Raw genomic sequence first — 22,863 nt, 5'->3', positions numbered from 1 at the left:
TTGCCTTAAATCTTGCAACAAGACAGCACTGGAGGTAGTGTGGTGGCCAGGATTAGGTATTTGGTTTCATAGTTGTATGTATCCTTTAGATCTACTTTAGTATAAAACCATTCAAGAACCACTGTGGCTTGACTTTAATTGCCCATATTTCTTCCCAGAGCTCATGTGCCCATTTTCTCATTATCTGTAGATGAAAGCATGTTAGGCATCCAAAAATAAGTGTGAAGTTGTACTCCAGTACCAAAAGATCGGTCCAGCTTTGCAAGATCCTACAGGACAAACCTTCAATTTTATATTTGAATATATTGTATACTATTTAATTAAATAGTTTCAAAGACAACGTTTTTGTTTCTGAAAATGTGAAATGCTGGTTTTGTCATCTTAGTTCTTTAAAAGAAACATGTTTCTTTCTGGAAAAAGTTGTCCTTTAAATAAAACCTAAGTGAAGAATAAAGTTTATTTGCACATGTGCTTGTCAAAATATTTTTTTCAAAGCAGTTTCTAGAAAGAAAACAAAATAGAGTGACAGTAAAAGCACAGCTTAAATGCTCAGCATTTTTTAAAAAAGATTTTACATAAGCAAAAATTGGCTACAAAATATCTTTAAAACATTTTCAGCATCTGTCCAAAAGGCGGGCGGGGCCTTCTCTAGTTTCTTCAAGTTCAGAATTCTGTGATTGCAGTGCCAGTGATCAAAATTTTGCTAATGACTGGCTGGAGTTTAGATTCTCAGATGCTGATCTTGGGCAGTCCTTAAGGTAACCTGGTTCTAGACTGCTTACACATTTTGAGGATTAATAGAACACTTTAAACTGAGCCTGGAAACAAACAATGTATTACTGCAACATGCTCTGACCACCCTTGTACCATTTGCAGTTTTTGAACTAGAACAAAATGGCAGCTCTGCAGAAGGAGCCTGCTGACTTTACTTCAGCACTCTTTTTCTTAAGGATGGAAGTTGTCACATATTATGTTAGTTAATAAACTATGATTGTAGTATTCATGGAGATCTGGAAGTAATTCGCATCACCTCAACTGTCTTAATAGAGCTGTTGGCAAAGGGCAGGACTGAGCAATATCTAGACCAGGCATAGGCAAACTCCAGCCCTCCAGATGTTTGGGACTACAATTTCCATCATCCCTAGCTAACAGGACCAGTGGGTCAGGGATGATGGGAATTGTACTCCCAAACATCTGGAGGGCCAGAGTTTGCCTATCCCTGATCTAGACCACCAGCCCATCTGATAAAATGCTAGACTAGGAATATGGAAGACCAAACTCCACAGTTGGGCTCCTTCCTTCATCTGTGACCAGCGCAGATGCAAATGGTGAAAGTAGAATGAACATCTTTTTTCATTCAGTAATGCTTGACAGGGATTTGGAATTTCTCATGACACTTTGTACTAGAGGTGTCTTGATGCTGTTGGTGGATTACAGATATGTGATGGGTCTCTTATCTCCTTTCTGTGCTGCTTGGCCAATGTCTGAAGCCCTTTGCTTCATTGGGAGGGCTGCATGCTTTGGATCCTCAAGGTCCCAGTAGCAAGGCTGTGAATTCTCACATGCTACTGTAAAGGTGTCTCAGTCATGAGATGCCCCATATTCAGATGTCTGAATCACATATCTCCTTTGTGTGCTGTTCCATTTCCAGGAACAGGGTTTGTTCTCACCTAAGTATCCCTAGTCGGAGCTCAGTTTCTGAAGTGATTGACAGCTGATTTTCTTAATATATTCTGTCAATTTGACAGATGAGTGAACAGTTGAAAACTACCATTGTAATGATTGATGTTCTATAGATGCTGCAGCACTGAAAATGTGTTTTTTGTTTACCTATTTTGCCACTGAACAATGGAGGCACTTGGAAAAAAAGTACAGTAAAACACGTTTTCTGTGAGTGCTTCCAGAAGCAATATGGAGATGGATTCTTACTATGCTTCCTGCATAAGGTGATAGTGCTGGGCCATGTGTTTTTTCATGACTACATCTTCAAATGCAGATATCTTCAAGTGCAGTGAGTCCTTTCTAGTGATACCTAAATAAGTCACATAGCTATTTAGCATTAAAACAGAATGCACTGTAGTTTCACACTACCAAATTATTTAATATGTATCACATAATAAATAACTTAGAACTGATTCAGTGTAATGGTGATTCAGAACAAAATACTGAAATAATACTTTCGTCAATACTTGTGGAGTTCCTCTTGTTCTTGTGTTTAGTCTGAACACTCCTCCTGGAACGAAAATTAAACTGCTGGGAATTGTGGAAGTGAAAAATGGCATCCTCCTTCTGGATGACAGCAACACAGTGATTCTTGGCGGTGAAGTGGACCATCTTATAGAAAAGTGGGAGTTGCAAAGGGTGAGGTAACATGGTTTTTCCTACCTTAAGCTGAATAACAACAACAACAACAACAACAACAACAACAACAACAACAAATTTTATTATTATTTATACCCCATCCATCTAGCTGGGTTTCCCCCAGCCACTCTGGGCAGCTTACAGCATATCTAAAATAAAAATATCAAGCATTAAAAACCTCCTGATACAGGGCTGCTTTCAGATGTCTTCTAAAAGTTGTGTAATTCTTCATCTCCTTGACATCTGAGGTGTTCCCCAGGGAGATTGCCACTACTGAGAAGGCCCTCTGCCTGGTTCCCTGTAACTTCGCTTCCTCCAATGAGGGAACCAGCAGAAGACCCTCAGAGGCTGAATGATGGGGGTGACGCTCCTTCAGGTATATTAGTTAAACTTCAAATTATTTATTAGGTATATGAAAATGAAGGCATTGTGATTGTGTTACAAAGCACATTTAATTAAGTCACATTGTAATGTGCATTAAAAATGTTTTTATGGAAAGGTCAGGATTTAAGATGGGGATGGGGAATCATAGGCTTGGGGGGCCATACCTGGCCTCTGGGGCTCCCCAAGACCACCCCCCCCCCCAGACCACAGCCTTCACCAGTCCTGCTCCACACTCTCCTCAAGTTATTTTCCTCCTGGAATGTGTCCTTGTGCTGATGCTTCTTGCTGGCCTGGATGGAGAGATGCATGGTGTCTGTGGGGCAGAATGTGGGAGGGTACAGAGGAAAGTAGAGCATCCATGGCTCTATCCATGTTTGCCTCTGGCCCTAAACTGCTGTCAGGTTGCTCATGAGGGGTTCTCCATCCCTGATTTAAACCCAGAAAATTTAGCATTTTGTTAGCATTCTGAGGTGTTGGAGAAAAATGGGCTGGCAAAAGTTCCACACTGGAGGTGGGCCGTTTCTATGCCAGCCTCCTATCCAGTGTCAGTGTGGCACTGTGAATGTCATAAAGCTCTCTGATTTCCTTGCTGAGGCTTTCTACTTTTTGCCTCTTCACTTTGTGGGAAAACCTGTCTCCTTCCTGAGGCACTTCAGAAAGAACTTAGCAAACGCTCCTTGTACATCTCTTGAATAGTGGCTTTTGTCTGATTATATGTACCGTATTTTTTGCTCAATAAGACTCACTTTTTCCCTCCTAAAAATAAGGGGAAATGTGTGTGCATCTTATGGAGCGAATGCAGGCTGCGCAGCTATCCCAGAAGCCAGAACAGCAAGAGGGATTGCTCCTTTCACTGCGCAGCGATCCCTCTTGCTGTTCTGGCTTCTGAGATTCAGAATATTTTTTTTCTTGTTTTCCTCCTCCAAAAACTAGGTGCGTCTTGTGGTCTGGTGCGTCTTATAGAGCGAAAAATACGGCATTTATTGCAATAATGTATAACCTGCTTTTCATGATGTAAATCTTTCCAAGGCAGCTTGCAGAGTAACGAAACTGTTAATAAAACTGCAATCACACTATCAAAATATTAAGCAGGATCCTTCCCAGAAGGCAGGTCACGTGGTAAAAGATCTTGGGGTGTGGGAGGGCATAGTCCCTCTGGAGCAGCCTCTAAGGTGGTCTTTCTCCTGCCTAATAAATTGATATCCAGCGCTGGTTGAAGACACAGTGTGTAAAACATGAAGTTCTGTGGTTTGTGTAGCATGTTTCCACCCTACATTTCTTTGAATCCACAGAACTTCCTATTCCTCAGTAAAAAGACTTCATATGTATTTCTTTCTAGCGGCACAAGCTTAATGCCCAATTCAAACTGGGTAGTTGATTTGCTTGTTTAGAAAGTTTGCCTTCTCTCTTTGTCTCCTTCAAGCTTTCCTGTGCCTTCACACTCTTCTCATGACACCGGTGCTTCTAGTAAGGTTGATCAGTAAGTTGGTAGATACAGGGCATGACAGGTAGAATGTCATACCTCTTGCTGTGGCAATACCAGTTAATGATAATGCTGCTTAATTTCACAGAGCTTATCGAAACACAACAGAAGTAACATAGGAACGGAAGGTGGACCTCCTCCCTTTGTGCCTTTTGGGCAGGTATGACGTGCTTTTAAAATAGGTTTAAACTTTGAAACAGAAGCGACTCTGTTGTATCTTAGAATATTTCTTCTTATTATTTCTTATTATTTATTGAATATATATACCGCCCCATACCCAGAGGCTTTATTTAAAAAAAGCTACATATAGGACTTTTTATTTTAATACTTTGGCATTGTGTTCTTTAGAGTCTAGTGTTTAACAGGATATGGTGCAGGAAAAAGATATTTAAGCATTAATTTACAAATTGATATAACTGTAAGAAACTAGTTTGAACATAATGCTTTTCTACATGTTTGAGAACTTTCAAGCGGCGGCCAAGTGCTTTCCCAGTCCATTCTTTCAAGTGCCACAAGGAACATCAGCTACGTGATACTTTCTATTTAGCAGTTAAATGTTTGGTTAGATATTTTTTTCATTTTAAGTTTTGCCCCTGCTTTGTACTTAGCTGTGTGTACATGGGCCATCAGTATTGGTTTGTTTTTAGAGTGCGCGCACACACACACCCAGTTTCTTGTGCACGTACCTATGTCAATGAGACTATATTCTAAAAGCAGCTTGATCTGTGGGGTAGAAAGTTTCAATTTCCGCTATTTGGTACAAACCGGTTGTCTAGAATCCAGTAGAGAGGATTCTTTAATCAAAGCAAGACCTGAGTGGGGCTGGACTGGGAGGCTTCCTCTGGAGCCTCTTGTCCTCTTCTTGGAACCTGCGCAGTCCCAAAAGACCTTTAAGGGAGAGGAAGAGACAGGGGATCATGCTGGGCTGCTTGAGTAACACAATTGCTCTCTTATCGTTTATCTGTCTTTATTTCCTGTGTAGTAGAGACTGGGAAGTTCAGATCACAACGAGAATCTGGCATGTGGCTGGATTGTGATTTGATTCTATTATATTAAAAATGAAATATATGGTAGATGGAGCTGCTTTTTAAATATGCTTTTACATTTCCAGAAGTGTGTATCTCAGCTTCAAGTGGACAGCAGGGAGCTGGATCGGAGAAAAACTCTGCAAGTGACAAGCACAGCGAAACCTGCCGGGGACAATGATGAGTTTGAAAAACAGCGAACAGCTGCTATTGCAGAAGTAGCAAAAAGCAAAGAGGTTAGAAAGAGGGTCTGCAGTATATTATTATTATTATTATTATTATTATTATTATTATTATTATTTACAGTAAATTTGTAATTTGTGGAGGTACTATAATGTCTGTGCGTTCTCTTCTTGGTATTGTATGGAGAAATGAATATGAAGGTATTTGCTGTGTTCCCACAAAATAAATTATCCTGTGAGGAGAAAGGGGGTTCTAAAGGAATTTGGCATGGAGTACTGCTGAAGAGAAAATCACCCAATCAGTTTAGAAGCATGCATTGTTCTATATTCATTGATTATAGTTATTTAAGCTAATTAGAAAACTTGAGTTCAGTGATACCTCAGGTTAAGACCTTAATTCATTCTGGAGGTCCATTCTTAACCTGAAACTGTTCTTAACCTGAGGTACCACTTTAGCTAATGGAGCCACCCGCTGCTGCCACGCGATTTGTGTTCTCATCCTGAAGCAAAGTTCTTAACCCGAGGTACTATTTCTGGGTTAGTAGAGTCTGTAACCCGAAGCATCTGTAACCTGAAGCGTCTGTAACCCGAAGTACCACTGTATGAAAGAAAGAAAGAAAGAAAGAAAGAAAGAAAGAAAGAAAGAAAGATATTGGAAACATATGTTTCAGTGTAACTTATCTCAGTACCCAGGTGTTTGTTTGTTTGTTTGTTTGTTTGTTTGCTTGCTTGTTTGCTTGCTTGCTTGCTTGTTTTGGAAAGACCAGAAATACAGGAGGAGTAGATTGTTCAGATATCACACTAGCCAAAGATTAAAATGAATATGTATATTGAATCACATAAATATGTCAGACTTAGGGTAGATGTTTTGACTGGTTTATTTCGTACATAGAATGTTTTGGAACCAAAACATTTTGTTATGTATAAAAGCAAGCAGTTTTAGTAATGTAAAAGGTCCCTTAAACTAAAAGCCTAACCGTACTGCCTGTGTAATCTCTATAATGTATCGGTGATGAAATATTCTTCCTTCCAATTTCTGATTTAAGTTGTTTTTTATATAAGTTGTGGGATTCTGTCCCCACAGAGGTGTGTCTGGCTTCTTCATTCTGTGCCTTTGACACCTGAAATGTGTGTTTTCATAGCCCACTCTGTTCTTATAACTATAATCTGTTTTACATGTTTCTTATTCTGAGTTTTAGATTGTTGTAACCTACCCTGGGAGCTGTTTGTGAAGGTTGGGTAATAAATTTTATAGTAATAATAATCCCCAATTATGCTTGTTAAAGCCTTTTTACAGTATTTTGTGATTTCTAGAGAGACCAGAAGTGGAGCTAGAAATCAAAATTTTGTTTGCAGGAATGCTAAAAATGAGTATCTTCAGACTGGCTTTCCATAGTGGTTATATAAAGAAAGTTAGTACTGGTGGTACTGAAAGATTATTTTCCTTATCTCTTCTCTAAAGACTAAAACGTTTGGAGGAGGTGGCAGTACTAGAAGCAATCTCAGTGTGAGTACAGGAGGGAATCGAATCAGGGAAGTGTTCCAAAAAGAGAAGATCAAGCCTGAGGGGAAAAACGAAGGTGTCTATCGAGAACTGGTAAGGCTGGAATCTCAGCAAGCCTTCAAACATCAGTATTTTATATGAAGGATGTTCAGGGGGAGGTGAGGGGATGTTTTTGTGCAAGGTATGCAGACATCTTGACTACTAGTACAATTCCTATGTGTTATATTCCATGGAGCTTACTGAAGGGTACTTCAGTTAGGAGTGCAGCCTAACTCAATATTTGATTAAAGTAAAATGTTAAATTGCAAGAAAATTGAAATCCAATTGTCATGGCTGAAAGGTAACATCTTTGCAGATATGTTTCTTATAATCCAGATTTCTCCCCCATACAGATGGATGTTGAGCTTTTCAACTATGAAAATATTGCTGGATTTTAGTGACAACATCATCAGCAACAACAATCATCATCATCATCTATTTCTACCTCGCTCATCTGGCTGGGTTTCCCCAGCCACTCTGGGCGGCTTCTAACAAAAGATTAAAAATACATTAAAACACCAATCATTAAAATTTCCCTAAACAGGGCTGCCTTCAGATGTCTTCTAAATGTCATATAGTTGTTTATTTCTTTGACATTTGATGGGAGAGTGTTCCACAGGGCAGGTGCCACTACTGAGAAGGCCCTCTGCCTGGTTCCCTGTAACCTCACTTCTTGCAGTGACGAAACCGCCAGAAGACCCTGGGTGCTGGACCTCAGTGTCCAGGTTGAACGATGGGGGTGGAGACGCTCCTTCAGGTATACTAGGCTGAGGCCATTTAGGGCTTTAAAGGTCAGCACCAACACTTTGAATTATGCTTGGAAACGTACTGGGAGCCAATGTAGGTCTTTCAAGACTGGTGTTATATGGTCTTGGTGGCCGCTCCCAGTCACCAGTCTAGCTGCCGCATTCTGGATTGGTTGTAGTTTCTGGGTCACCTTCAAAGGTAGCCCCACGTAGAGCGCATTGCAGTAGTCCAAGTGGGAGATTACCAGAGCATGTGCCACTCTGGTGAGACAGTCTGCAGGCAGGTAGGGTCTCAGCCTGCATACCAGATGGAGCTGGGAGACAGCTACCCTGGACACAGAATTGACCTGCGCCTCCATGGATGGCTGTGAGTCCAAAATGACCCCCAGGCTGCACACCTGGTCCTTCAGGGGCACAGTTGCCCCATTCAGGACCAGGGAGTCCCCCACACCCGCCCGCCCCCTGTCCCCCACTAAAACTGGTTTAAAATGTTGTTCTTTTGCCAAATCTGTAGTTTGACATCAGCCTTGCTAGTAATTATTTAAAAGTCATTGTGGCAGCAGTGTGCAAGTTGAACTGTTCTTGCAAGCTGTGGCCAGGATCCAGAGAAATGCAAAGCTAGTATCATGTGCAAAGCTAGTACCTTGTGTCTTTATTGAACAGCAGTTCCCTGTGCTATACTGTGAACTTCTTCTGAAGCTGAAGGAGCTTTCAAAAGCAGTTTGGCGTGGAGGTTAGCTATTCAAGAGGAATTTAAATGTTTGAGGTTACCTGTGCTTGTGTATCCCTCTTGAAATTGGTTGAAAAGCACTTTCAAATGCAAGAACCCAGATGGATACTGGGTCACTCAGCCAGGCTGAAAAGTGCCTTCTTCTGAATTCATTCAAGGCAGGTAGTAGCTGCTGGATCTGTGTGCAGCCCTGACAGTGAGAGGGCTGTGATACTTGCAGTGTGATTGCTGCATATAAGACGGGTCTGTTTCCATCATAGTGCAACAGTTCACAATTCCCAGAACACACCAGGTTGTATTGAATGATGTGGGGATAGAAGTGTATTCATCCCAGGCTTTCCTGACTACTCCAATCCATTGCAGTTTTCTGAACCTCCTTAAAAGACTCCCTTGAGTGGTGAGCATATCCTGAAATGTGGCACATGGACTGCAGTGGAATGGGAAGAGCTCCAAATTAGTGGGCGGTATAGGGATCACAATTAGGTGGTGGCATCCCCTACCTGCTCCTGCCCTCCTTGGAGATAATTCAGGAAAGACGTTTAATCAAAGGCAATAAATAAAGGGCATATTTCGATATTCCCTTTGTCTGTGGTTTGTATGAAATTATGACTTTGTAAGAAATTACTCTTAATTTAGCAAAACAGACTTGTCTTGTGGTCTTGTGTGTCTTGTCTTGTGTGTACATGAAATACTAATTTGTGTTTTAATTTAATATAAATATTCACTTTAAAAGTAAACAGTTTTATGGGGTACATTGTATCCATGGTTTACATTTATTCATGTCTTCTATTGCAGGTTGATGAAAAGGCTCTCAAACATATAACAGAAATGGGTTTCAGTAAGGAAGCAGCAAGGCAAGCGCTTATGGATAACAGCAACAACCTTGAAGCTTCACTGAACTTCCTTCTGAACAGCAATAAACAAATGGCTGTACAAGGGCCACCTCCTAGAGGTACAACTTTAAAGGCTGCTTCTTACAGAAAAGCATTTGAATAGGAACAAATTACTTCTGAACTACAACCAAAGGTTTCTGGTGGTTTTCTGTGAAGCCACCAACTATAATTACTGCCCAGTTAACATTGCTGTTGATGTGTAGAGCATGAGGCTATTGTAACACAGTACATAATGGATTTATAATACAACACCCCAAGGGATTCTGTAGTTGTGGTGCTGTAAAGCTTCTTTCAACAAATGTCTAACCTGCCTTAATGTCACCAAGGTCTTGAGAGTTAGAATGTTCTTTGGCTACCATGGGTTGAGCTGATGAGATCCTTCAGAGGAACATGGCAGACAGCAAGGCCAAAGGGGGCACATGAGCCCAGGAAATGACTTAGCACAAGGAACTAGGAAAAAGTTGTTTGGAAGAAGGGAGTGATACAGGAGCAGGAAAACTAGGAAAGGGTGTGCAGAGGTGCACGTATCTAGGAACCTTAAGGGTAAAGTTTCTTCTCCTTTTTCTTCATTAAATTTATATACTCTGCTTCATCCTAAGATCTCAGGGAGGTTCACACAGCAAAAATACAGGATAAAAGCACAAAATAAATAGAGGAAAAACAGAGCAGCACCCCCACCCTGCCAAAAACACTTTTAAAGTGCCTTAGAAAATTAATCAGCCCAAGGCCTGATTAGAGGAACACTTTCACCCAGCACCTAAAGACATATGTTGAGGTCGCCAAACAGACCTCCCTGGGGAGAACATTCCACAAATGGAGCCACTGCGGAAAAGGCCTGTTCTTGTGTTGCCACCCTTTGGACCTCTCATGGAGGAGGCACATGAAGAAGGGCCTCATGATGATCAAAGAGGCCAGATTGGTTTTTAGTAGAATTATGCCAAAAAGCAGTTTAAACAGAACCTCTTGGAATTTCTTCCACTTGGTTTATTTTTCACATATGCTTATTTACAGTAGCACTGACTGGGAAAGAGGGGTCAGAAAGGGAGGAGTTAATTCTTATCCACAGTGGAGATGAACACTCCATCACTGTGATCAGCGCACTTTTTAACTTTGGCAGGATCTTGTAAATAACATATCTAATTTTACCAATTCTTTCCTTACTTTCCTTACTATCACTGCTATGTGGTAAAAGTAGAATGTGCTCAGTTACCAGCTTCTGTGTCTTATTCTACCTCAAAACGTGGATACTACAGAAGGTTTTTGGCTATTACTTCCACTTTCTTTTATATTCTGGCTCCCCATCCCACCCCATTTAGCTCATGGATTCTTCCTGTAATATTTGCAGTTAACTCCCACGGGACCTTCTATAGTGGTCAGGTTCAGTGACTTTTAAAAGTTTTGTCATTCATTGAAGAGGCAAGGCAAGCTTGCTGTTTTGGTCAAATAAGAATAGTGTTGTTACAGACTGCTGTATACCTAATTTTTTAAAAAAGTCTCAGATAAATAAGTTTGAGTGGACATAAGGTAAACGGTTCATTTTAATGGCCATGCATGCCTTGGTCAGGTGATCATCTCACATGATGAGAGGGAGAAAAGGAGCTTGATAACTAGCTTGGTTCCCAACCTAGCTCCTCTCTCTGCTTTGGAGGATGAATGTTTCTAATGGACCCATGCTGAATTGTGGGAGCTCCCTGTAGAATTAGAACCCTAATTGCTTACAGTATTTGGAATTTGCCAGAGCATGAAAAACTTACCTTGCATCCAGGTGCAAAGATTTTCTCTGAAATATATATCCTACTTTAATACACCTTAACATGGTAGGTGTAAGATATTGTCAACAAAAATATGGAAAATGTCTTCAGCCATCTATTTCAGCCTTCCCCAGCCTTGTGTCCCAGATGTTGTTGGAGAGCATTTGCCATGCTGGCTAGGGGTGATGCAGTTGTTCTCCCAACAACGTCGGGGAACACAAGATTGGTGGAAGCTAATCCAGTTGATAAGTTACTACATTCCTTTAAGGTTTCTCTGTATACCTAACTTTAAAATACTTTGAATTGCTTTATTTTTCAAGCTAAGTTCATTTGACTATAACTAAATAGGTTATATGATTTATCTCTAGGGAAGGGGAAAGGCAGAGGCCGGATACGACCTGAAGATGAGGAAGAACTAGGAAATGCCAGGCCATCGGCTCCAAGCACACTGTTTGACTTCCTGGAGTCTAAAATGGGTACTCTTGCAGTAGAAGGTATGTAGACAGGGTGGGAGTTTGCAGCTTCTTGCACGACACCATGAGTACATCCATCATCCATATGAGTAGATCCACCTCCTTGGCTAGTTGACAAGTCCCAACTGCTGTGCCTAGGGTGGGGCTTAGAAAACCTCCTGCATATGTCTTCAGTCCTTATAGAAAGATGCTGGAACTCCTTGACTTATCTCCTTGACTTATTTGCTCTCTTTGCTGTGAGCCTCTGTGTGTATATGATCTTAGACTGTTAACTGGAATTCCTGTTGCCCAAACTTTGGACCGTGCCTTGGTCTCACTCTGAATCACCCTGTAAGTGAAATCTGACTCTTGGCATCCTTCTCCCTGACAGCAGGATACGGACCATTGCCACACTGGCTGGGGTTCATGGACGTTTTAGTTTGAAACAGGGCACCCCATTGGCTAAGATTGATCTAGGGCAGGGGTCTGCAACCTTTAAGACAAAAAGAGCCACTTGGACCCGTTTCCGAAGGAAAAAAAAACTGGGAGCCGCAAAACCATTGCGACATTTAAAACAAATATATCTCCGGAGCCGCGATCTGACAGCGGGCGGGAAGGTGACGTCGGGACAGTGCGTGACTAACGCACGCACCGTCCCCATGCGACGTCACAGCCAGTACAGCGCCCGCCACAGTGGGGAGTGTCGGGGCACACAATGCTCCTCCCCCCCCTTGCTAGTATCCGCCCCGGAGCTGCGGCAAAGGTGTAAAAGAGCCACATGCGACTCCGGAGCCGCGGGTTGCAGACCCCTGATCTAGGGTAATAATCAATGGGGTAGGAGAAAGTTCTGGAGCAAAGAGAATCTATATACCATGTTGATTCAGGTTATTAGGGCCCCTGCAGAGTGATCCTCCTCCCACCCTGACCTCTGGGCATTCCATTGTACAGTGGAACCTCTAGTTATGAACTTAATTCATTCTGGAGGTCGGTTCTTAACCTGAAACTGTTCTCAACTAGAGGCGTGCTTTCGCTAATGGGGCCTCTTGCTGCTGCCGGCACACGATTTCCGTTCTCATCCTGGGGCAAAGTTCTCAACTTGAGGTAACTCTTCCAGGTTAGCGGAGTTTGTAACCTGAAGCGTTTGTAACCTGAGGCGTTTGTAACTCAAGGTACCACTGTACTGTATAGACCTAGTATTGTGGAGCAGGCATCACCTTGAACATTTATAGCTGTCCTCTTAAGTCTGAGTTTTCTTGGACATGTCCTCTTTTGGGGGGCCAGCATACCCATCCAGGCGGATTTTTGCATTTTATATGAAATGTCCAGGTTTGGGTCTGGAGCGGGGTCTGAAGTGAGGTCTGCAGCCTACATTGGCACTGCCAGCGACACTGAGGACAGATGTTGAGGATAACGACGCCAGACCCACATGCCTCCTCACTTGCACGTCACCCAGAGCCCACACGGTTCTTCAGAGTGGCAGAACAGTAGACCTAATCCTGTGTTTCCCAAGATGGGTGATACCGCCCCCTGGGGAGGCTGCAAAGATCCAGGTGCAATTGGTGGGTGTTGAATAAAGCTGAGGGGGCGGTGGAAGCGACACCACCTCCCCTGGCTCCAGCGGTCATGCTGGAGGCCAGGGTTTTCCCCAGACTTGGGTGAGCCATTTTCAGCTTCACCCAGGCTCGGGAAGTAGATCGCAGCTTGCCTGCCTATTTGGCCAATGGCAGGTGGGCAGTGGCGCCAGCCCCACCACTGGGGCGGATCGGACTGAGCCAGCCGGCTTCACTCTGGTACGGCCCATGGGTTTTTAATCCTGGGGCCTAGTTCACCTCATAGAGCTGAACATTAATAAATTGAAGGCAGTGCACTAGCTTCATCCTTCTCATTAGGACTATTTTTAATGTTATTTGTAATTTTTATTTTAATATTATCCTTTGTTATCTTCATTTTGTGTGTGTAATGCAAATGTTACTATGGTTGATTTTAATAAATAATTTTATAATTTCGAATTTCAAGGTGTCTTATTTGCAACATTTTTCTGTGCTGTGGTGTAGGACGGAGGTAGAAATATAGATACATAAACGATGCAAATTTGTCACTGCATATTTCTCTTTGTTCACTTAAGGACGGTGGATTTCCAGGGGGGCGCTGAGTATTTTTTTTTCTGAAAAGGGGGCAGTAGGCCAAATAAGTTTGGGAACCTCTGGTGTAATCCATCAAGGCAGCAAAGAGGGAAAATTTAAAAGCAACTGGTTGAACAGATAACATTTTAATCCCAGCAAATGGGTTATCCATGAATTGGCTTATACTTGGATCATCTAGTGAAAAGACTGGAATGTTTTTTTCTCCAAGACCAGTCCTGGTGGGACCTTTGGTATGCTGCCTTGTCTTTCCCACTCATGCCCAGAATATTAACCAAGATCTAATTAGAAAACGCATATTGGTCATCTTGGAGACTTCTTTCTGGCCAGGTTGTGTATGGTTTGCCTGTGTTTGTTATAGCTCAGACTTCACCACGGTTGCATTGTACAGTCTACCCAAACTTTCCTAGCCAATAGCTCTTCCTTTATTTTAGACTGGACTTGCTCCAGCTTTACTGTAGAGGCTCAAAGTTCAGGGCTAGGAGGCTCTGGGATATTCTTGTGGAGTACTTTACACTCTACTGGCAGCCCAAAGGGACTCAGCTCATAGGATATACCAGAACACTTGGACTCATTTAATTCTGTGGTGCCAGAATGTCTGTTTCTCTATGATGGTTTTGGTTGAGCTCTAAAGCCTAATACCCTCTCCAGCCAGCCTCCCACAGAAGTAGTAATGGCCTCCAACTAGAATGGTTTTGTTTTTTTAAAAAAAGGGTAAGACAAATTGATGTAGTATATTTTTCCCTTGTTAAAAATGGCTACAAACCACATTGGCTATGTTCTGTCTGCACTGTCGGAGGCAATATGCATCTGAATTCCGGTTGCTGGGAATTACAAGTAGGGAGAGTTGCTGTAATGCTCATGTTGTTGTGTTCCTTTGCTTTGTGTTTTCGATTTTTCTTTAATGCTGTCAGATAATATTGAGATTTTCCAGTGTAAGAATATGCAGCTTGAAGTTGTTCTGAAATGTCTGTATATTATTATTTCTTAAATTTCTATACCACCCTTCGTCCGAAAATCACAGGGCGGTTTACAACATAAAAACACAAAAATACATACCATAGTAAGAAACAAGTATTCCGCCCTCGGTTTAAAAGACTAAAGAATGTTAACCAGCCAAAAGTCTAGTTATAGAGAAACAGTTTTGCCTGGTGCCTAAAGATATGTAATGAAGGTGAGCCTCCTTGCGGAGAGCATTCCACAAGTGGGAGCCACTGCAGAAAAGGCCCGTTCTCGTGTTGACACTCTCTGGACCTCTTGAGGAGGAGTCACAGGACGAAGGGCCTCAGATGAGGATTGCAGGGTCCAGGTCAGTTCATATGGTTCATATGTTGGCTCCCCAACTATTTTGTATGAAGTGAAACAGTAAACGTGGCATTAACCTGAAGCTACTGTGAGGGATGTTACTGGTGTAACGGGTGTGATATTTTGCATTACAAATTATACTCTAATATGTGATAGTTGCATAGTTCCAGATAGTGGGATAAACAGAGGAAGTTTGGTATGTAGTGTGCAATTGGAAGACCAAGGGGCTAAGAGCTGTTTCTTCCTTTAAGTTAAAAAACAACAGCACAAGTTTTATTCCGAGCATCTTATGCACTATATTGTTGATCTCTTCCAGTCATTTTGAATCCATTGTTGCAAAAATTAAGGAAAGGTGTCTGAAGTTACAGTTTCAAACACTTTAAGGGGGAGGAGAGAACCTGTGCACCATCTAGAAATTATTTTTTAAAAGAACTGCATTATTTGCATGTGAAGAAGCTTTCAGTATTCTTTAGCATTTTATTTAATGAAAGGTTTCCTTCTAAAAGTAGTTTAACTTGGAGTATTTTGAAGTATTTAGACTACACGCAAAAGGAGATTTTACTTGTTATGGAACCACTTTCAAATTTTACAAAGAGATAGTTGTTTCAGCAGCTACTTGAGGCACCCTTCCTGGAAATAAGCTTGTTGTTGTGTAAAACACAATTTATGAAGCTCCGAGCTATGCTTGAGTTTTGTTACTCCCAGTTTCTGTGATTTGTTGTTGAATGTCCTTTGGCAATACCTGACATCCTTATCGATGTCTTGTATAGCTAGATGGAATTCTTGCTAATGGGAAAACTCAGCTTTTTCCTCCTTCAGATGCACACTCCCCCCGCCCGCCCCCGTCCAAAAATGGGAAGCTTAGTTCCAAATGGTTTCAACACATGTGAACCACCCTGAGATCTATAAATGAAGGACAGTATACAAATTTAATAAGCAGCAACAACACTGACCTGGTGCAAAAACAGAATTGTCTTCTGCAGGAAATTTTGCAGAGAACTTTAATCCAGGGATGGTGGGACCTTGTGGCCCTCCAGATGACGTGGGACTCCAACTCCCCTCTGTCCCAGCCAGCATGATGGTTATGAGTTCCCCATCTCTGCTTTAAGCTAAGAACTTGGGGATTGCTGCACAATTATGGGGCTCGCCTCAGGTCCAACACTCCTAGAAGCTTATCAGCAGTTCATTTTCGTAGCATAAAGGAAACTGACAGGAACTCCAACTCCACCATTTCCTCTTGTATTATTCCTTCTCCAGTGAGCCATTAGCCCAAACTCTCAAATGGCGTATATGCTTTTGCTGGACAGTAGTAACAAACCTAATTTGACACAAGAGCAGGACATGCTGTTTTGTCACACAGCTAGACACCTCTTCAGCTATTATGGTAAAATGAAATTGGGGAAAATAGCTTGGAAAATGGCTCAGTCTTTGCCTTAATTGCAAGACAGGAAAGCTTTTGTCTTATACTAGGTAGTTTTAAGATGACAAGCATTTCCCTTTTAAGTTGTCAGTCAGTCATTTTATTCACTTAGGTTCCCATAAATCTGTGACCTTGAAATAATCATGCCAGACTAACCTCTTTCCCTTTGCAGAAAGCTACAGAAATTCATTGGGTTGGAAACATCTGCTGTGATGGTTAATAAAATCAATGCTTTTTTAATGGATTGTGGCTTTCAAAGTCCAAAATTACTGTCAGATACAAATAGTCTGAAGTGACAGGGTAGCAAAATTACACCAGTCCACTGACTTACCTGTCTCAAGGTGGACTCTGACTGCAACAGTTCTAATGAATGTTTTTCGTCTGTGCTCAGCCTGAATTAGTAAAATTTGCTAGGGAGATCAACCAAATTAGATACCTTGTACACTCAAGAATTCCAGCACAAATTTCAGACAGAATTAATTAAGCAATATAAACAATTGATTTGAGAAGGGGGGGTGGAAATCTAATATTATTCAAAGCAAAGCATGCACCTTCAGATTTATATTTGGATTTAACATAGTGTTTGTGTGTCTAAACCACAGAGCCTAGGGCTTGCCGATCGGAAGGTCAGCAGTTCGAATCCCCACGACGGGGTGAGCTCCCGTTGCTCGGTCCCTGCTCCTGCCAACCTAGCAGTTCAAAAGCACGTCAAAGTGCAAGTAGATAAATAGGTACCACTCCGGCAGAAAGTAAACGGCGTTTCCATGTGCTGCTCTGGTTCGCCAGAAGCGGCTTAGTCATGACCTGGAAGCTGTACGCCGGCTCCCTCGGCCAGTACAGCGAGATGAGCGCTGCAACCCCAGAGTTGTCTGCGACTGGACCTAACGGTCAGGGGTCCCTTTACCTTTATATCTTACCAGGTGCACCAATATATGAATTCTTTTCATTTAAAGCAAGTGTTGGACACAACAAAGAAGCAAACGTTTATGACTTCTGCTTTTATACTCTCTGCTCAACAATAAAGATTGGGTTTGCTTCGCTTACTATTTAAGCTAGACCTGCACAAGATGAAGCCTGTGAATTGTTTATAGTCTCTTTCCTGGCCATTTCACCCCTCAGCCCCCTGGATTTAAACTACCTTTAGGCTTGTGGCTCTTTCCTTTCTCCTTGATGGAGTTAAGAAGTTACAGCCATTCCATGGTTTAGAGGTTGTGGTCATTCCATGAAATACTTTCCTCTGAGGCATTGTTTTCATTCTCCCTTACGCGATTTGCCAGACATTTGAGTTGAGTGGACTATGGTTACCTGCAAAATAAGAAACATCCCAAACCATGAACCCTTCAAAGCATGGTTTGGTAGCAGTTGCTGATTAGTGGTAGCCATAGGTTGCTCTATTAACAGCTTCAAAATCAAGAGCTTCAAAGTGCTTATCTTTAGGTGGCTCATCCCCCAGTGTTTAACTCCTGTAGCTTGTGAAAATGTCATTCAGGTTAATGCCATATGAACACTTTCCCATGTGTCTTGCTAACATAGATTATTGACATGCTTCTTGATTGCACCTTATAGAATAGTTCTATGAGAATGTTCTATGAAGTTTTATTATGTTGTGATTTTATTATTTTTAACTCCCTTTTTAATTTCACGTGAATTCTTGACTTTTATGTGTAATTTTGGCATCCTAGAATCTTTGCCGAGAGGCAGGATATAACTAAAATAAATGCAGGTTGAGAGTGACAACGTGACCTTAGACTCCATGTATTATTTATACACCAGATGATCAATTACATATCGGTTGTCAAATATCTAAACTGTCTTTAGGAATTAAAATTGTTTGATACTGATTAGCTGTGTCACTAATAACCGTTGTTTTTCTTTTGCAGAACCAAAGTTACAGATGTCACTGCAGCATCAGGGGCAGCACAGAGCAATGAATACTGAGCAGAATGGCATAAAAGTATACAGTCAGCAAAGGCATGTTCCTCGAAATGACACCAGGCAGCCAAGGAACGAGAAGCCACCTCGTTTTCAGCGAGACAGTCAAAATTTGAGGCACGGCATGGAGGGGAGCGTTTCAATGAGAGCCAGAGCTTCCGAAAGACAAAATTCTTTGGGCCTTGAACAATGGACTGAGGAGAGAAATCGGTGTGATAGACTTTATGCTCGAAAAGATACTGCCTATCCCACAGCTGTTCACCCTGGTGACTTTCATTTTAAGCGGGACATCCCAGTGCAAAGCAGACAAGGGAAAGTTGCATCACCCATGGAAATGAAAGAGAATTCTGCTGCTCAAGATGCATCTGACAACAATAATCAGAAACAGGGAAGTAGGGAAAACCAGATACACCATCCTGACAATTTCTATGATAGGAAAACACTAATGCTAACCAATGAAACTTTAACTGGCTTAAAAAATGAGCAGCACTTTGGTATGAACATAGATTATCAAAACCCTGTTAGAACTGATCGTTTTAGTTCTGTACCAAATGGCGATGTGGAACATTTTCAGAAAGGAAGGAGAGTTGGACCTATTAAACTGCCTGCGCCCAACATGGCCCCAGCATTTGATGTAAAAATGTACTATGATACTGGGCCCAAAAAGAGATCTGGACCCATCAAACCAGAAAAAATGGTGGAACCATCTACTTCAAGAGAATATGGGAAAAGCTGGCAACCAGGGGATGAATGTTTCGCCCTTTACTGGGAAGATAACAAGGTATGCCCTACTCAAGTCAAATTCTATTGCTTCTGTTTTAAGTGCAAGAGGCGCCTTTGTACTATCAAACTCTGGCCATTGTTTTGGGGAAAGGGACGTTGATAAAATATCCCTGTTTATTATGTATTTTGTGTTTTTTATATTGTGGTTTTGTGTTGTGAACCCTGAGGTGTATGGGTATAGGGCTGTATACAAATTTAATAAACGATAATAAATAAGAAAAGTAAATAGTTTGCTGCCTGGGTTTGTAAAGTTTTTCTATCCTGGCTTCCTGTCCTTGGTGGCACTCCGTTGGGTTGTGTGGAACTAAGAATTTTTTTGTCATATCTGTAGTAATGGGTGTTCAGAGGATATTTCCTTAAAAGCAGTAGGCTTGAAGTAATCCTGGGTAATAGGTGTGACACAGAAGGTGGGACTCCTTAAGAGTGAGTTTTCTCTGAATAAGTGATCCTAAAGAGACAGATGTGCAGCCTTGTTTTTCCCTCTGTACAAAGTGTATAAAATGTAAGGCACTTGAGCAATTTAAGGATATTTTAATTTTTAAACAATAGATTATATCTGCATATTTAGTAAAACCTTTAAAATTGAACTGCAGATGCCTTTTTAAGAATCAAGGATATGGAAGAATATTTACAACTGATATAATCAACCATTCATTTTTAGGGTGATTTGTCATCTTTTAATTTTTAATTATTATTCTCTAGTATGTAATGCAGTTTGCCAACTCACACATCACTGATTAAATTGTCCCGTCATTTAATCAGCTAAAGTATTTGTTGATTAAATTGCAGATTTAAATCTTTCACTAGGAATGTTTTAAAAGAAAATGGATAAAGTTACTATCAGCTGTTTCTTATACATTTTTCCTAATCCTATTACAGATTGGTTTTTATTACATGGTTTGTGAATATATTGTTGCTTTTGCAACTAAAATATGTGAACTTCTGTTTTAAATGTCTTTTCCAGTTTTATCGAGCAGAAATTGAAGCTCTTCATTCCTCTGGGACAACTGCAGTTGTTAAGTTCTGTGATTATGGAAACTATGAAGAGGTGTTACTAAGCAACATCAGACCCATTCAAGCTGACACCTGGGTACGTGATAATAAATTGTATACAAAGAGATAAAGTGCATAGTTCATACGAACAATGAAGCCATAAACAGATGACTGGTAATCGTGCAGAGAGTTTGAAGTAAAAGCCTGAAGAAGAGAATTCTAGAACTGGTTTAAGACCTTCTTTATTACATATCCATCCATAACAATGCCTTAAAGAATCTGCATGTGGTCTTACACTCATGTAATAAAATGTAAATTGTTCGGGCAATATTCTCGAGTCACTAGCAAAATAATATTTATATGAAAAATTAACAGGATGCTTTTTAAATTGCTCTGTCAAATTAAGGGTTCTGACTGACAGCTTCCATATGGTTCTGTTTTAGTTTAGGAGATGATGAATTCATAAGTCTTAAATTCCAAAGGGTTTTTTATTCTATCTGTATGTCAGGTAAAATTAGAGCTGCTTCCACCATTGTTTTCATTGTGCCCATTATTTTGACAAATGCTACTTAAGTATATTAGATAGGTACAATAACCATAAAGACCTAAAGTGCTTCATAAAATATGCCATTCTAAAAGGTCTTATACAACATGTTCATGGAAAGCTCTGTTTAGGTAAAACTAGAGTTTAAAAAACCTTTTTGTTTAGTGCACGTTTATTCAAGAACAATTGGGTTGTATCCAGTGAAGCCCAAACTGCCTCCCCCTCAATTAATTCTCAATTTCCCATTCACACTGCTCCCCGCTCCCGATCCTATAGAAGCACCCTTGCATGAGTGCAGCATTGGTTACCACCCACTGCTTTGAACTCCATTTTACTAGGACTGTCTGTATAATTGGCTATGATGACACTTTATAACTATCCTGTTAATGGTACACAGAAGAGTGAACGCTTGAATTGGCTTTTACATTTTCAGTCCTTTCTGTGCTCTCTTTCTGAGTTTTTTTGACAACCCAGTAGAAAAATTAAAAATCCATTATGGTTTTTTATAAATTTTATGACTTAACATAGCAGTTCAAGTAGTAATTACCAGAACTCGTGCTACATTTTTTCATGCTGCTGATAATTCCTCACATTTTATTCTCTTTCATATAGCTGCAAACATATTATCTAAAGTGGAGGACCTTGTTTTTCTTTCCATACAAGCTTCTGCATTCTCTTAGTACTAGTTTCTTCTAGCAAAGAGGTTTGTTCTGTAATTCAGGATGGGGACAGTCAACTGATGTCTAGAGTCTCCTGCTCTTTTCCGTCCCATCAGATTAGCTCTCAGATTCTCTGGCATCCAGCCCAATCTGAAATGTATCATGTACTGTCACAGTCCCTGTTATGGGTCCCCATGCAGTTCTTCTTGCACGACTCCCAGATTTCCAGATGACATTGAAGTAGGTTTAGAAGCCATCAGTGCTGTCACACATCTCTGCAGGATCTCGAGATAGGACCCAGGAGCATTATGCATCTCATGGTTTCTAGCATCTTGGTCCTGTGCAACATTCAGAGCCTCAGTTGGAGGCAGCAAAGAACGCTGCAGGCCATATTGTGGCAGCCACTGCAAAGCCCAACTTTTGTCATATCTGTTTCCTGACCTAGAGACCCAGTACACTCATCATTCAGAATCTGTTTAGTTTTCAGATGTCCTGTGGATATCCAGCAAAGAATTTGGGTCATTTCAGGATGAAATAAGAGAACCCACCCAAAGCTCTCATTTGTATTGATGCATTGCTAAAGATGAGTTATGCTAGTTCAGTGTTCGTCTGATTATGGGCTTGGTCAGCCTGTTGCCTGATCTGAGGGACATCACTGTGCTTTTGTTGCTTGTGGTGGCTGCAGACATACCAGTTCCTGCCAGCGTGCTTCATTATGAGACTATGGTCATGCACAGTCTATAGCATCAGGAGGAAAACTGGTAGGCAGGCCTGAAACAGCAGCAGCTGCTGCAAGTAGCAGGTGAAAATACAAGGACAGAGAAAAGAGAGAGGAAGAGGCTCAGTGAGTTGGAGGCAGTCTGTTGAAAGACAGGTGTGTGTGCCACACCCACCCACACCCCGTGGTGGCCTTTTCTAATTGTCTTGCCTCAGATTTTACATAATGAAGATACTCATAACACACACACTTAAATTGACATCAAAGCAACATAAATAATGCACCCTTAGGTTTTGGTTGATTTGGAGAGTGCATGTGAATGATTCTCTGGTTGCAGAAGGCATCCAGCCTAATCTCCAAACAGTGGCCAGTAGGAGAGCTGTCCCTTGTTTTGTTTGGATCCTGCAGCTGGAGGTGTACTTAGAAATGGCAGTTTTTAATTTTTGCTTCCTTACCATGGAATTGAGTAATTTCCATTTTGTTGAAAATAAACAAAAATGGATAGTCTTTTAAAGGTTCGATCCCGATATGCTTCCAACTCTTAAGCTCTTCACAATATTGTTTGAGTCCTGGCAGAAGAAAAATAGCATACATTGACTAATACTAAAGTATCTGATAAGGAATAAAGGCAAGGAATGTTACTGTAATAAATGCATTTCAGTTATATTAAAAGTAAAAGAAAGGGCTATATGAATTCTGTATATTTCCTAAAGCAATAAATGTGAGATTTTGAATGAGTTCTTTTCAAGCAGACATGCAGGTCTTTCAATAGAAAATGTAGATGAAGAAGCTTGCACTTTCCATCGCTCAAGTATTGT

The 22,863-nt window shown here is 41.1% G+C and overlaps 1 protein-coding gene across 5 annotated transcripts in view; it reads left to right on the top strand.

The window, feature by feature from the left end:
- Window positions 1–22,863, top strand: part of TDRD3 (tudor domain containing 3) — a 65,622-nt gene that overhangs the window by 21,349 nt on the left and 21,410 nt on the right. For all 5 annotated transcript variants that reach the window (XM_028728409.2, XM_028728408.2, XM_028728413.2 and 2 more), the window contains 8 exons: window positions 2,220–2,361; window positions 4,317–4,388; window positions 5,340–5,489; window positions 6,898–7,032; window positions 9,250–9,406; window positions 11,467–11,592; window positions 18,297–19,129; window positions 20,096–20,221. In XM_028728409.2, the coding sequence (XP_028584242.2) occupies window positions 2,220–2,361; window positions 4,317–4,388; window positions 5,340–5,489; window positions 6,898–7,032; window positions 9,250–9,406; window positions 11,467–11,592; window positions 18,297–19,129; window positions 20,096–20,221 (1,741 nt within the window). The remainder of the gene's footprint in view (window positions 1–2,219; window positions 2,362–4,316; window positions 4,389–5,339; window positions 5,490–6,897; window positions 7,033–9,249; window positions 9,407–11,466; window positions 11,593–18,296; window positions 19,130–20,095; window positions 20,222–22,863) is intronic.

Source organism: Podarcis muralis, chromosome 4 (genome assembly GCF_964188315.1).
Source record: "Podarcis muralis chromosome 4, rPodMur119.hap1.1, whole genome shotgun sequence".
Classification (NCBI taxonomy): Eukaryota; Metazoa; Chordata; class Lepidosauria; order Squamata; family Lacertidae; genus Podarcis; species Podarcis muralis.
Note: the sequence above shows the minus strand (reverse complement) of the source record. Positions and strands in the feature narration are given on the sequence as shown.